This window comes from Daldinia decipiens, assembly GCF_022478715.1.
Source record: "Daldinia decipiens strain CBS 113046 unplaced genomic scaffold F4813scaffold_8, whole genome shotgun sequence".
Lineage (NCBI taxonomy): Eukaryota > Fungi > Ascomycota > Sordariomycetes > Xylariales > Hypoxylaceae > Daldinia > Daldinia decipiens.
Window position 1 is genome coordinate 52646 of NW_026054551.1, and position 12273 is coordinate 64918.

General features: G+C 45.1%; 3 protein-coding genes across 3 annotated transcripts; all 3 read right to left on the reverse strand.

Moving 5' to 3' along the window:
• Nucleotides 1-206: 206 nt before the first annotated feature.
• On the reverse strand, nucleotides 207-2989 carry F4813DRAFT_379528 (uncharacterized protein; the record flags this gene model as incomplete). The annotated part of the gene is made up of 6 exons (XM_049245468.1): nucleotides 207-437; nucleotides 519-1202; nucleotides 1348-1379; nucleotides 1449-1570; nucleotides 1622-2567; nucleotides 2932-2989. 6 exons carry the CDS (start codon nucleotides 2987-2989, stop codon nucleotides 207-209), a joined length of 2073 nt encoding a protein of 690 aa, XP_049101657.1.
• A 2959-nt stretch (nucleotides 2990-5948) lies between these two features.
• Nucleotides 5949-9563, reverse strand: F4813DRAFT_351676 (DNA polymerase phi-domain-containing protein). The gene is made up of 3 exons (XM_049242437.1): nucleotides 8396-9563; nucleotides 7952-8345; nucleotides 5949-7899 (listed from the first exon to the last, which is right to left on the reverse strand). The coding sequence occupies exons 1-3, from the start codon at nucleotides 9420-9422 to the stop codon at nucleotides 6249-6251; spliced, it is 3072 nt and encodes a 1023-aa protein (XP_049101658.1). The 5' UTR covers nucleotides 9423-9563; the 3' UTR covers nucleotides 5949-6248.
• Nucleotides 9564-10025: 462 nt separating this feature from the next.
• F4813DRAFT_351678 (uncharacterized protein) lies at nucleotides 10026-11016 on the reverse strand. The gene has a single exon (XM_049242438.1). The coding sequence runs from the start codon at nucleotides 10835-10837 to the stop codon at nucleotides 10310-10312; it is 528 nt and encodes a 175-aa protein (XP_049101659.1). The 5' UTR covers nucleotides 10838-11016; the 3' UTR covers nucleotides 10026-10309.
• Between the last annotated feature and the right edge of the window lie 1257 nt (nucleotides 11017-12273).

Sequence of the window (12273 nt, forward strand, 5' to 3'; positions counted from 1 at the left end):
ACCTACGATGCCAAGCACTATCGCGAAGAGTTTACGATTTCAAATGTTTTATAATAGATTCCCTAGGTAGGTAGGTACTTAGTTTATGATGTACTCTATCTTCAAACGAAGGGAGCGTTTAATCATAGAATTACAGGCAACTTAAATACGTCGACAATCGTTGAATCAATCCCAAAACTTACTGCCCCTAAATGTTGTGTTCCTCGCTAACTTTCCAAGTCGTCGATATCCAATTTATCCGCTTCGTCACGAAACCTCTTTCGTAGCCGCCGTTGATGCCACCACGCAAGCGCACATACAATGCCGACCACAACTACGGCCGTACTGCCAGTCACTATCCACCAGCGCCGTGCTGCCTCTATGTCTTCAGCGGTGTTATTGCTGAGCACAATGTACGCGCCTGGGTCGCTCAGTCTAGGCCAATATCTTACTGGCACCTGTCCACGGTGTCAGTCGAATACTTGGTGATTTGGGAATGTCCATTTATCTCAATTTTATGAGGACAACCATGGCCTCACCTTGCAAGCGCAGCTTCGATAGACACCTACCAGCTGCATAGTAGTACCACCCACTGCCGCGAAGATAGCAAAGAATCCCACGAATACTTGTCCCCACCAGCATATCCTCTTCGCGATAGGGTTGGTCTCCGACCACTGCGTTCCGTATTCTATCCTCAACCGTGCGGCACACGTCCATAAGGCCATCTCACATACTTGGCTAATAGCGTAGACAAGATAGGTCAGACTGCGGCAGGATAGTCCGGCTTGGGGTGTATTGTAAGACGTCAGGAATGCGAGACAGCAAGGCGCCAACACTGCAAACAAGGCTCCGAACAGAACATACAAGCAATCTTGGTAGTTCATCATGAGAGCCTTGCGCAGCTCGTCGGGGGATGTTCTATAGCCACTCCGGTATTCAGAAGAGAGTGCGTACTCGTTGATCGCCTCCTGAACCCATTCGCGCTTGTTGAGACCCCGCTTCCATAGCTTAACTGTGCGAAATCTACCTTCGAAAGCTGTTTCGATTGGATTGTAACCTTCAATCCGTTCAACAAGGAAACCGATACCTTTATACGACTTGATTTTCTTGAGGTACTGCGCCCAGAAGCTCAGCTCGTAGTCGTCTATCGGGGCCATCATGCCACCATCGTACACAATACCGTCCAGCGTACTAGGACTATTTGATGCCAACATCGCACAGGACTGTAGCATATATGATCAGTAGTGGTAAACGGAGTGTATACCAAAACAGGTACTTGGGACCAGGTATTTATTTTCCTCTACACTTGCTTATATTAAGGAAAGCAAATGCAGGAATATTTAACAATTTAGAAATGTGTACACATACGATTATAGCGAGGTAGGGAATTACCATCCACCCTAGATAATTGATAGGTCATTAGTATACAATAAGCTATTAAACGAGAACAGTTCAGAACAGCTACTCACACAAGCCAAACGCGAGGGCGTGGGCAGTATCGTTATCCCCCAAGTTATTATCAGCGTCGAGGACAGTATACACGAAACCGCCCAGGAAAAATAATACTGGTGCCCCTACCGTTGATCCGAAGCTACATTCAGAGTCAGTTCTCTCCGCAGAACTGAAATCAAGCAGACATCACCTCGCTTGTGAATTCAAAAGCGCCTTGAGTTTAGTCGGCAAGGACACAATCTTCCCCCGGTATCGACTGTCCAACTTCGACGCCTCGTATTCGTCGACCATCACCATGACCCTCTTCCAGACACTATTGTGCACCAGTTTACTCGTTTTGCGCTTTGTAAGTGGCGGAATCGCTTCCAAATCATTGGAAGTAGTACTTTGGTGACGATTATCCACCTTCAGCAGCTCATCTCTCTCGAGGGTGGCCATTCGAATATTCCCAACGACTATAGACAACAGCAACTGAGCCCTCAATCGCATGGATATGGTTGGAGATTCTCCATTAGGCGGGCCCATGAATTCTAGTATCTTGCGATCGAGCGCGTACTCGTACACAGCGCTCAGCAGCATCGGACCCGCGAAGGCAAAGCAGATCCCAAGCCAGACCACCGTGTCGAGAGTCATGAGCACAACCGCACCTAGAAGCCGGATCCAGTACGTCACGAAACCGATGAGCGTGCGCGGGTGGGCGCGAAACACAAAATCCGGGATCGCCAGTCTATGAGTGCGTGGAACATTGGTACAGAATGCCAAACTCGGCACGATAAACTGCACCAACGGGCCTATCCACTGCTGCATGGCATTTGAGTGCGATATTTCCCATCCCGTACACTGCTTCGTGCACCAGTAATACGGGATGCGGATGACCGGAGCGCCACTCAGGTCGCCGTTGAAGGTCGCGCCGCAAGGAAACTCGTCGTTTCGGATCGCGGTCTCGAGATCCTCGATTGAAACCCCGGCTGCCACGAAGGAGGTCGGCGAGTAGGATAAGTTCCCGTCAGGACGGACTACTAGCGAATCGTTCAGCGCTCGGAGACAACAGTGCGTGAAGTTCTGTCCCCCTAGGCCGATCGGCAGAGAGCTTGGTGGGTTGTACGTGAGACCCGCTAGCTGGGGCACTAGGTCTCCTATATTCATTTCAAATAGGTATTCGGATTTATGTATGGTGCTAAATTAGAGAGCTGCAATATGACTGTCTCTCAGGAGGCGGTTCGATAATCATATCATACTCGTAGGAGACTAGAGTAGAAGGAAACAAATCAAGGTCTTCCCATCCATCAAATAAGATACGTTACGTAGGTATCAACACGTGTCTCGGGCTGTATTCAACAATCGTAGATCTTGAAAGTGGTGTATGCATTTCTGCATGACGAAAACCCCCCCGAGTTAGAGGATGGCAGTTTGAGTTGAGTGGCGTTCTACACGACTTATGATACGCCGGCCCTTGCAGAAATAATATTCATATAAAAGCAAAACGGAGGAGAGGCGCACTCCTTGTTTGCCCAATGGCGTTTTTAGGATAACAAAAAACACGTTGGTCTCGTATCATGTTGTTTCAGTTTATCTATCCGTGGCATCCCAAGAGTCGTTATTCCTTACCCAGCTCCAAAGATTCTCCAGCTACGGATAATCTTGTATGCGTTTACATTAAATAGGCATGTTTAGCATGTTCTTTACAAGTTATAGGGCGTGTTCTAGTAGGATTATAAGTTCTATACTTAAACTTCGAGTTGTTGACGCTTCGGTACAGGAAAATAACCAACGTCAATATACTTTTAGATACTATACTGTGATACCATATATACTATGCCGAAATTACCTTTTAATACAGTATTTCGTTCGACATATACCTAGTATCGCTGTTTCTAAGCTCTTGTAGATTCAGCCATTGCCATACACGGTAACTTAGATACCCAAGGTACAATAACATGTTTTAGCTTTTTACGCACATTTCCTTTTAACTACAATAATATTTAAATGATTATGAGTTTGTATTCCACTAGGTTAGTATAGTTGATATTATTTGATAAATCTTTAGGTACCTAAAGTATGCCACAAATTCATTGTCCCATCTGATCCATACCTTCATCTTAAAGCAACATCTTATATACAATATATCATTTTCACATAAAAGCTATGTTCCATGACGAGGTCACCGTTCTATCTTATACAAAGATCTGTGCTATAACAGTTTCGAATTTTAGAAAACCACCTAACTTGTATTGTTCCTATATGTGGCCTGTGTTTTCAAACAATTCATTGATAATCTTCTAACACAACTTTATTATAAACCTATATATATCACAGTATTCTCTCCAATCTTTGGCACTCACAGAACATCTCACACCACAATAGTCATTCACAGCATAACCATTACTTTCCACATCATTGCAGATATCCCCCCAAAACCTACAATTTCTTCCGAAAGTCTTCACTTAGAAAACATGTCTCCAACAAACAATACCGCCGGCCACGGCGCCCAGCCTACAAGCTCTAGCGAGAAGGTACATAATTGTGCGTGTATAATCTGCACATGCACCGAAAAGGTCGCCAACCCAGGCGATAGATGCACGCATTGCATCCACCACCATACGCCGATATGTGGCTAATATTAAACAACCCACATATAAGTCGGGTATATTAAGGCAACAGGATGCTAACCAGGTGTTGTATCTTAATATAAAAATTCTCTTTTCTCAAGGTGAGATTCCCTAAGTAATTAGATAGATAAAAAAAAATCTTAAAAAAAACGGGGGGGGTAAACAAAAAAGAAAAAAAAAGAATAATTAAACCCCCTAATAAAGCTCTTCTCCATTGTCGTGCTATATTTAATAAGTAGTTGCAATAAATAAGGCTTCATGGTTATATAGCAGTCGCTCTCTAGTGCTCTGACATTTTATAGGTATGGAATCCATCCATGTCGTTTAATCAATATACCCCTTAAATACCACCTGATAGATAAATTGATATTAGGTCCCCAATATAAGACACCAAGCGTACCTTCCTTCTACTCATGTACTTAATATATACATACCTTATGTAGATTGGGCGGTCAGAGTTACGGGCAGTAGCAACAGGCAGTCGGCAGTTCCTGAGGAATCGCAACTACTGTCATAGCAACAAAAGTTTCTAGGTTTCCATTACTTCTTTCTGGAAACAAACACGAAATTACAATTTCTCTTCTCTCTTCACCACCCAGAACAAGTTTAACACCTATTAAACATGTAAACACACCCACTGCCTTATTACTAAAGCCTCATCTCTACATCGTGGCTAAACCGTACCGAACAACACTTTTTTAACAACTCCATCTTTACAAAAACCATCTCAAGAGTACCAAAGTGGTGTTCTTCATTAAGAACGCCATGCGCTACTCTATCATGGTGATGTGTAACGAGCGTCGCGATACCTCACTCGCTAAGACACCCACTACAATATCTTACTCTTGGGCAACATCATGGCATCGAAGAAATATCCTCATCCCTCCTACTTCTCCAAAGACAGCTAAAGTTCAACTCTCCATTATCTTCAACAGACTAGATAATAGGTGCAACAAGCCCACAACTTATAAATGCTTTGGCACATGACTCAATGTGCATACGCATTAGGTCCAATATCAAATTACTCTACTAATAGCGACAGCAGCAAATACGCTAATAGCAAGTTCAACAATGAAGATGATGACTCCTCTTGCCAGCGTATTTCTTCAATTCTCAAACAAGGTCCAGAGACTATTACATGCGATAGCACAAGCGACAGAAGAGACAGAACTCAGGCATCAAGGACTGCCAGCATAGTACATATGGTGTCCTTGAAGACACAGAATGTCATACAAGATTGCAACCGGAGGTCATCGGATGATGTTGTCACCAGTGCTGTGCTGGGCTATGGAATGCGGCTATGAGTCCCGAAGGACTTAGCTACCACATGGTATATTATATTGTCATGTATATGCTAGAACGGTGAGCTAACCAAGATTTAGATGGGTGTGTTAAAGCATCGTGAGAGTATTGAATAACGATCACTTTACTCCAAGAGTACGGGAACCTACTAGGCCAAGGCGCAACCTACTGGGGACAGATCGCAACGTCCCGGATACTAACTCCTACTTTGTCAAGATGAAGACTATCAATTACCCCATGAAAGGGGAATTGATGTCCTCATTAATATCTGTGCTTCTCGATAAAATCATTCGCATTCCATGTCTATGTCACTCCACCTACAGACGAGCAGAAGCCAATAAATATTATAACTAGAAAAACGATGCGACTACGCGAACTTCTAAAATAGCCATTAGTCCTCTACTCAACAGGACCTAGGTGTTGAAGATGGTCCTCCCAGGGGGGTCCGAGAGGAAAAAAGCCGAGACGACAAAACCGATGGTACATAGGGACATAAACCGGTGTGAGAAATTCGGATAGCTCAACGGCGATAATAGAAATACTTTTTCGTATAGGTTAGGCAGTTAATAGGCTTTCTACCTTAGGTACCTACATATTAATAAGTGTCTTCACATTCTTTTTGCTATCCACCTTTCTCATCCCTCCACAATCCATGCCCCGCCCCCTTTACTAGTCCCGCAACTCATTTCTCAGCAATACGCGAAATCACCACGCCCAGATTTTACGCTTCAAGCGGAAAGGAGGTTCTACAAATATTACTATATTCGGTATCTTGGACTACACTATATGCCCGGATATCCACCCGTTTAGCTAATGCAAATCTGGTTGCCTGGTTAACTAGGTAGGTACCTAATCCAGACGTAAACATTCTTACGACTCCCCTTCTTGCTGCTGTTGTTATTGTTGTTATTGTTGTGATTGCTGCTGGGCATTTGCCGCGTGCCCCATTCCCCAATTAACCCAGTCGGTGAAGAAGAACCCTGGTAGCTTGAGCGTGCCCTTTTGGCACTCGGTAAACGTCTGCGCGTAGAGCGCATTGATGGCGTCGACGTGATCACCGGCGGGGGCAACGACGACAAGGCTCGATGCGACGAGCAAACTGGCCATCGATGCCGCACGGCCGTAGGCGTGCGCTGCATCCTTGGCTGCCTGTTGGTGGATCTCGCGCATCAGCGCGAGTTGCGCTGTGGCATCAAGCTCGTGCTTGTTGTCACTGGCAGCCCGTGCCTTCTTGAAGGCCTTGGAGAAGTTTTCAATAGCCGCGGCTGCCTTGTTGGCGAGAGGCTTGGCGGTGGTGCTGTGTACGACTTCTAGGAGTGGTAGGAGGAGGCTAAAGGCCAGTGGGTTAGCGGCCTCGTGCTTAAGGTAGAGAGCGATGAAATCGAGGATGCGGTGCTTGAACATGATGACCGACTCCTTGGCGTCTTTCTTCTCCTTTTTCTTGCCTGTGTTCTTTGCCCTCTGCTTGAAGACCTCGACGAGCTTGTCGTCTAGCGCCATCATCTCAGAATCTGTCATGTCCGAGTCATTATCTGATGATTCGGCCTCTTTGTCTTTGTCCAAGCGATGGCTTCCTAGGACCTTCGCGAGAGCGTCATCAAGATCCGCAAGTTCTTTGGCATCTGCTTCTCCTTGCTGATCATCCTCCTCATCCTCATCTTGTTCATCTTCGTCGTCGTCGTCGTCATCGCCGTCGGCTGTTGCCTCGGCGCCATTTAAAGTAATAAATTCAACGTCGGAGCCAAGTTCCGAGATTTCGTCCTCCATGTCCTCGGCTTCATCTTCAGACCCTGACTCTTCGCCGTCGTCCATTTCTACATCCTCGTCCTCGAGGTTTTCAAATAGGGCTTGGTACCCTTTCTGATTTTCCTCCGCAAGAAGTGGCTCTGTTAAAAGCTCGAGGGCTTCGGCGGAAATCTGTGAAGTGAATGCCTCAAATACCTGCTCGCTAATCTGCCGCATCATTGGTGACTGTCGAGAGACCAATGCAAGCAATATTTCTACCAGAAGTTCCGAGCTACCGCCTTCCTTGCTCTTCATCTTCTCGGAACATCTCTCTAGATCCTGAAGGATGCTGATAGCATCCGGTGCTCCATCATATAGTTGTAATATCGTAATAGCATATAGTAGAGCGAGGCCAACTGAAGCCCCAGCATTCTTGCTATCTGATTTCTTGCTTGCTTTCAGTAGTTTTCGTATGGCCTTCAGTGCGCTATCTCGCTCAGCCTTTATCTCATCACCCATATCCACTGCCGATGGCTCGACAGAGATAACCGCATTGCAGAGATATTCGGCATCATCTCGACGCCTCATGACTTTTCCAATAGTAGACGCGAGTAATCTGCGGAACGTTTCTCTTGATCTCTCCGATAATTCTGGTTTAAATTGCCTTTGTACGGAATATGCACATGCTGCTAATTCTTTTACACCAAGCTCGGCCACATTTGTACTCTCATCGTCGATCGAGACTTCGGGTGCAGGCTTTGCTTGGGTAGCCAGTTTAGACACATAGCCGGCATACACCTGTCTAAGTTTTTCGATATCGCTAGCTGCACTACTACTAGTAGGTTAGTCGACTGAACCATTTCTAGAATGATATAAAAACTTACTCGCTTGCGACCACGGGATCTCGAAGAAGCCTAAGAACACTATTTGCATTATCCGGAGTAGCCCACTGCAGCAGGTTCTCAATAGTCTTAGTACTCGTTCGCTGGTCGAAGTCGTAAGCCCCAGCTTTTCCAATTAGCTCGTTTAGGACTAGCAACAGAAGTTCTGGCGAGGCTTGCACGGCTTTCTCGATCGATTGGAGACTTTTCAGCGCAGCCCGATGGAGATATCGATCCTCCTTGGCAGCCTGGTTCATCAGACACTTCATTAAATTCCGAGTAAATAGTTCCTTAGCAAACTTGGCTTTTCCTGTCGCAAACCCAAGGAGGAACTTTTGAAATATAACAAAGCCCCGAAACTTTTGCGCGTCAGAAGCATTCTTGGAGAAAAGACTATCTAGAATTTTAATTAGAATAGTCAATACGCCACGGGTAGAAAGTGCTTACCATCAATAACGGTGGTCCAAAATAGTTTCAGCTGGTCTCTGCTCTGCTTCCCGTCCGTCTCTTGACTTAGGAATGTCGCAAGTAAAAGATCCCAGACAAAGTGTAATTGGGCGCTCCAGCCTCCTTGCTTAGTTTTGGCGATCGCCGCGTCCTCTCCGTTGTCTTGTGCCACATTATCCTTCAATATCCGAGCCACTTCGGACAGGACACTCGGATTCATAGGATCATGCCAGGGTTTCGCCGGCGTTTTCAGGTCAGGATAGCAACTTTGCGCCTTCATCCAGATAGCAATGCCCTCCGCGGTCTTGCCGAGACCAATATCAGACAATTTCTGGAGCGTTGCCTCTGCTCTGTCCTGTCCCATTTGGGGCAGCGATTCCACGATAACCCATCCACAATGAGATCTCATCCAGACTTTCTTCTCAGCCATATCCAGCAGCAGATCCAAGACTTTTAACCATCGCGATTCTTCATCAAAAAGGGTCTTGGACTCTACAAAGCATTGTAGACCGAAAAGTCGACCGAAGTAACAGTCTCTCTCCTCCTGCCCAGGGATATTCCCGCTAGACGTTGTTTTTTCTACCAATATATTCAACACCTTATCGAATTTTAAGCCAGTATATTTCGACTCGGCGAGGTTCTTCGGACCGAACAGCTGGTTCAGGATTTCTGCTAATACAAGGCTGAAGCCAACTCGGGATGCATTACGTGAGCTCGCAAGTCCACGGAATAGTCGGTTATCGAGATGCCTTTCAAGTGCGGCTTCCGAGGAGACCTGAAGCCCGGTCACGAGCGCATCGGCGGCAGCAATTCGTTCGTCGCTATCGGCACTTCCAAGCAATTCGTATACCTTGGCTTCCCGTTTTCGAGCTTCGCTATTCAGTGTTTCTGTAAAGGGGGTTTTTTCTAGGTCAAGGTTGAGAGCTTCGGTGCCATTTGGCAGAGACTGTTCCGTTTTTGCGCGCTTCTGCGTAGGCTGGCTGCCATTGGGACCGGCCTTGTTGGCGCTGCGCTTCCTTTTGCCCATTGTGAAGAAGATGCTTGAGATGTTGTTTCTAACGGATGGGGGGAAAGGGGCAATGCAGACTTTGGTTTGATTGAACCAATTAATTGACCTGGCTTTTGGTTCTTACAATATTATTGTAATAGCATGCGCCGAGGACATTGATGGTATTAAATTCTAGGTTATACCTTTTTTTTTTTTTTTGCTTTTTGCGACGATAAGATTCTGATAAGATTTCGATAAGATTTCGATAAGATCCTGCCACTTTTTTAAGAGCAACGCTAGCCGTGCAGTATGTGGGGGTACGTACCGGGTAACTTTAATTGGTCGAGATGCACTTATATTTGTGTATGTAATATGCCTGTAGGTACTTTTAGAATACCATTTTGTATGAACTTGTATATGTAGGTAATTACCTATATATCCTTTTCAATATCCTTATAAACTCAGTTTCAAATTACGTGCAACCTGAGTAAGAAACTTTGTTATTTTCTCATTTAAATTATAGTACTTTTTTCAGACTCGTAGAACCAAGATTCGTAAAGTTATTAAGGTAAACGCTTAAAAGGGGGTAAGTAGTTCCGGGTCTCCCGTCCGGCGCATCGGTGGTGCAAGTGCACGCCGATAGTGACCTTTGGCCGCGCATTCTCGGTCCTATCGCGCCAGTCCAGGGTATCGCGCATATCCACGAGCAAGTTTCTGTGATTGCCTCCGTCCTTCAAGAAATAGAAAAAGCTCAGCTCGACCGACCGGATCGTCTGCGGCAGTGAAGCGAGGAGAGAGAGCACATCGGCCTGCCGGACCAAGAAGGTCGAGATCTATGCGTTTGAAGTCCGGTCGCCGAAGAATTGTTATGAGGTTGTCATACTCCTCGCACGGCTCGTCGAAGATGTGACAGTTAAGGCCGGTATTCAGGAAATGCGCATCAACAACGAGTTCGGAGATCTGATGTTCCTTCTGTGCGAGCTCTCGGGTGATAATGCGATAGCCACACCATTTGTTCTTGAAAATTTCGTCCTCCCATAGGCAGCATGTTCTGGGGTATCCTCGTCCCCCCCTTTCCACTTCTTGAGCTGTTCAATATTCAGATAACACGCATCAGAAAACCATTGCGGGATTTCCGCAGAAGAACCTTCGTCATCCGCCTCGAAATCGTCCTCGAAGCCCGAGTCATAAATTTTATTTAATGGAGCCAACCGCGCATCATTCCAAATGATCTCCTTAATCCCCCCGCGCAACATTTCATGATCGGTAATGGCGTGAAAGACGCTAATATTCAGGGGATTGGCGGACAGAAAAACTCGAGTGAGGCGTAGATGAGCAGTATCTCGGAAGAAAGCGCAAGTTAGCCGCAAGTTTTTGATGTCGCGATTAGCCAAGTAAGATAGAACCGACGCAAGAAGTTCAGCAGGGAGACGGGTTAAGGTAGATGATGCCATTTTTTATTCCGGACGGATTGAATTGTAATGGAGTTGGATGGGATGGATGTTAGTATTGAATGTTGCAAGTTATCTTGCCCCTTTATATTCTGGCTGCCAAAAATGGGACTCCATACCAACCGGATTCGAATTCCGTAGCAGTGTGTTCTCTCCTTATTATGGAAAGTGTTATGACGATGTTTTATCTTGATCCAATAAGATTAATAGAATAGGACATATTATATATGCAACTATTTAAATAACATACGGGATTTGATAGATCAATATCAAGCCACTTTGTTGATACATTCCTCACATGCTTTTTTAATGGGTAACCTTTTACCTGATATATGACATTAAATACATAGAGGGCTGGCTGACGACAGCTAGACTAAATAGATAATAAGGGGTTATCTTTCAGATATATCTTTAACACTGTACAAGTATATAATAACCGCTCGGGTATGTTTATGAGCGTCCTGGTACATATTAAGTCGACGCATGTGGGCTTCCAAATATTGTTTAGTCGAGGTGTTTGACAGAGCACATTATATATAGAAACAATTGATAAGGTTAACGCCACTATTGTACTTGTATGCAGGTAGGTATATAATGATCTTGATACCTAATAGAACTTATAGTTAAGTTTTTACGTATAACTACTTGGTCTTGTATCCATATAGCAAGTAGAGGAGGATGAGAGAAAGTCTCTTTTCAGAACTTGGACACTATGGTAGTTGCTAGTCTTCCCATGAATACCGGGCGGTAGAGCTTGTGCTACATCTTAATTCACGATTTTACTTGGTTCTTGTTTAGTTGCTGTGCTGAGTTCTACATATATAATACCTACAGCTAACATGATTGGTCAACGTAATTTTCACTGTTAATGGAATGTTGGACAATTACACCCGAGTCTTAAATAATGGATCGGTAGTTATTACAAGGCGACAAAGTTTGGTGGCAGTATAGCCAAGGGACTAAGCTCGTTCCATTACGATTAACTATAAGGAGCTCCGTGGCTACTTGAAGCTCTGTACGGATCCGTATGGTATGACGCATGGAAATCATACCACGAGAACCTGTCAAAATGCAGTTGGAACATAAGCATCTGCGCCATTTTGCATGAATCATACTCTCTTAAAAGCAGCTTACTCTCGCGTTGGGAGCTGAATCCTGCCGGCATGTGATCAAACGGCGCATTGGATCAGGATTCCCGAATCCTAAAGGAACCGAACTAACCGCTCCGATTATCTGGACAATTCATATATGCAAAGGATTGAATAATTTAATATGGTCCTCTTGAATTTCAATGTCTTGGACGATGCTGACGTTGAATATAAAAACCAAGCTGGTCGGTGCCGCAGATATATGGGCCTTGCTGCCGCGCTCGGGATATAAGGAAGAACAGTGCATGATATCTGATGACGATATATGCGGCTCTAATGGAAAACAGGATT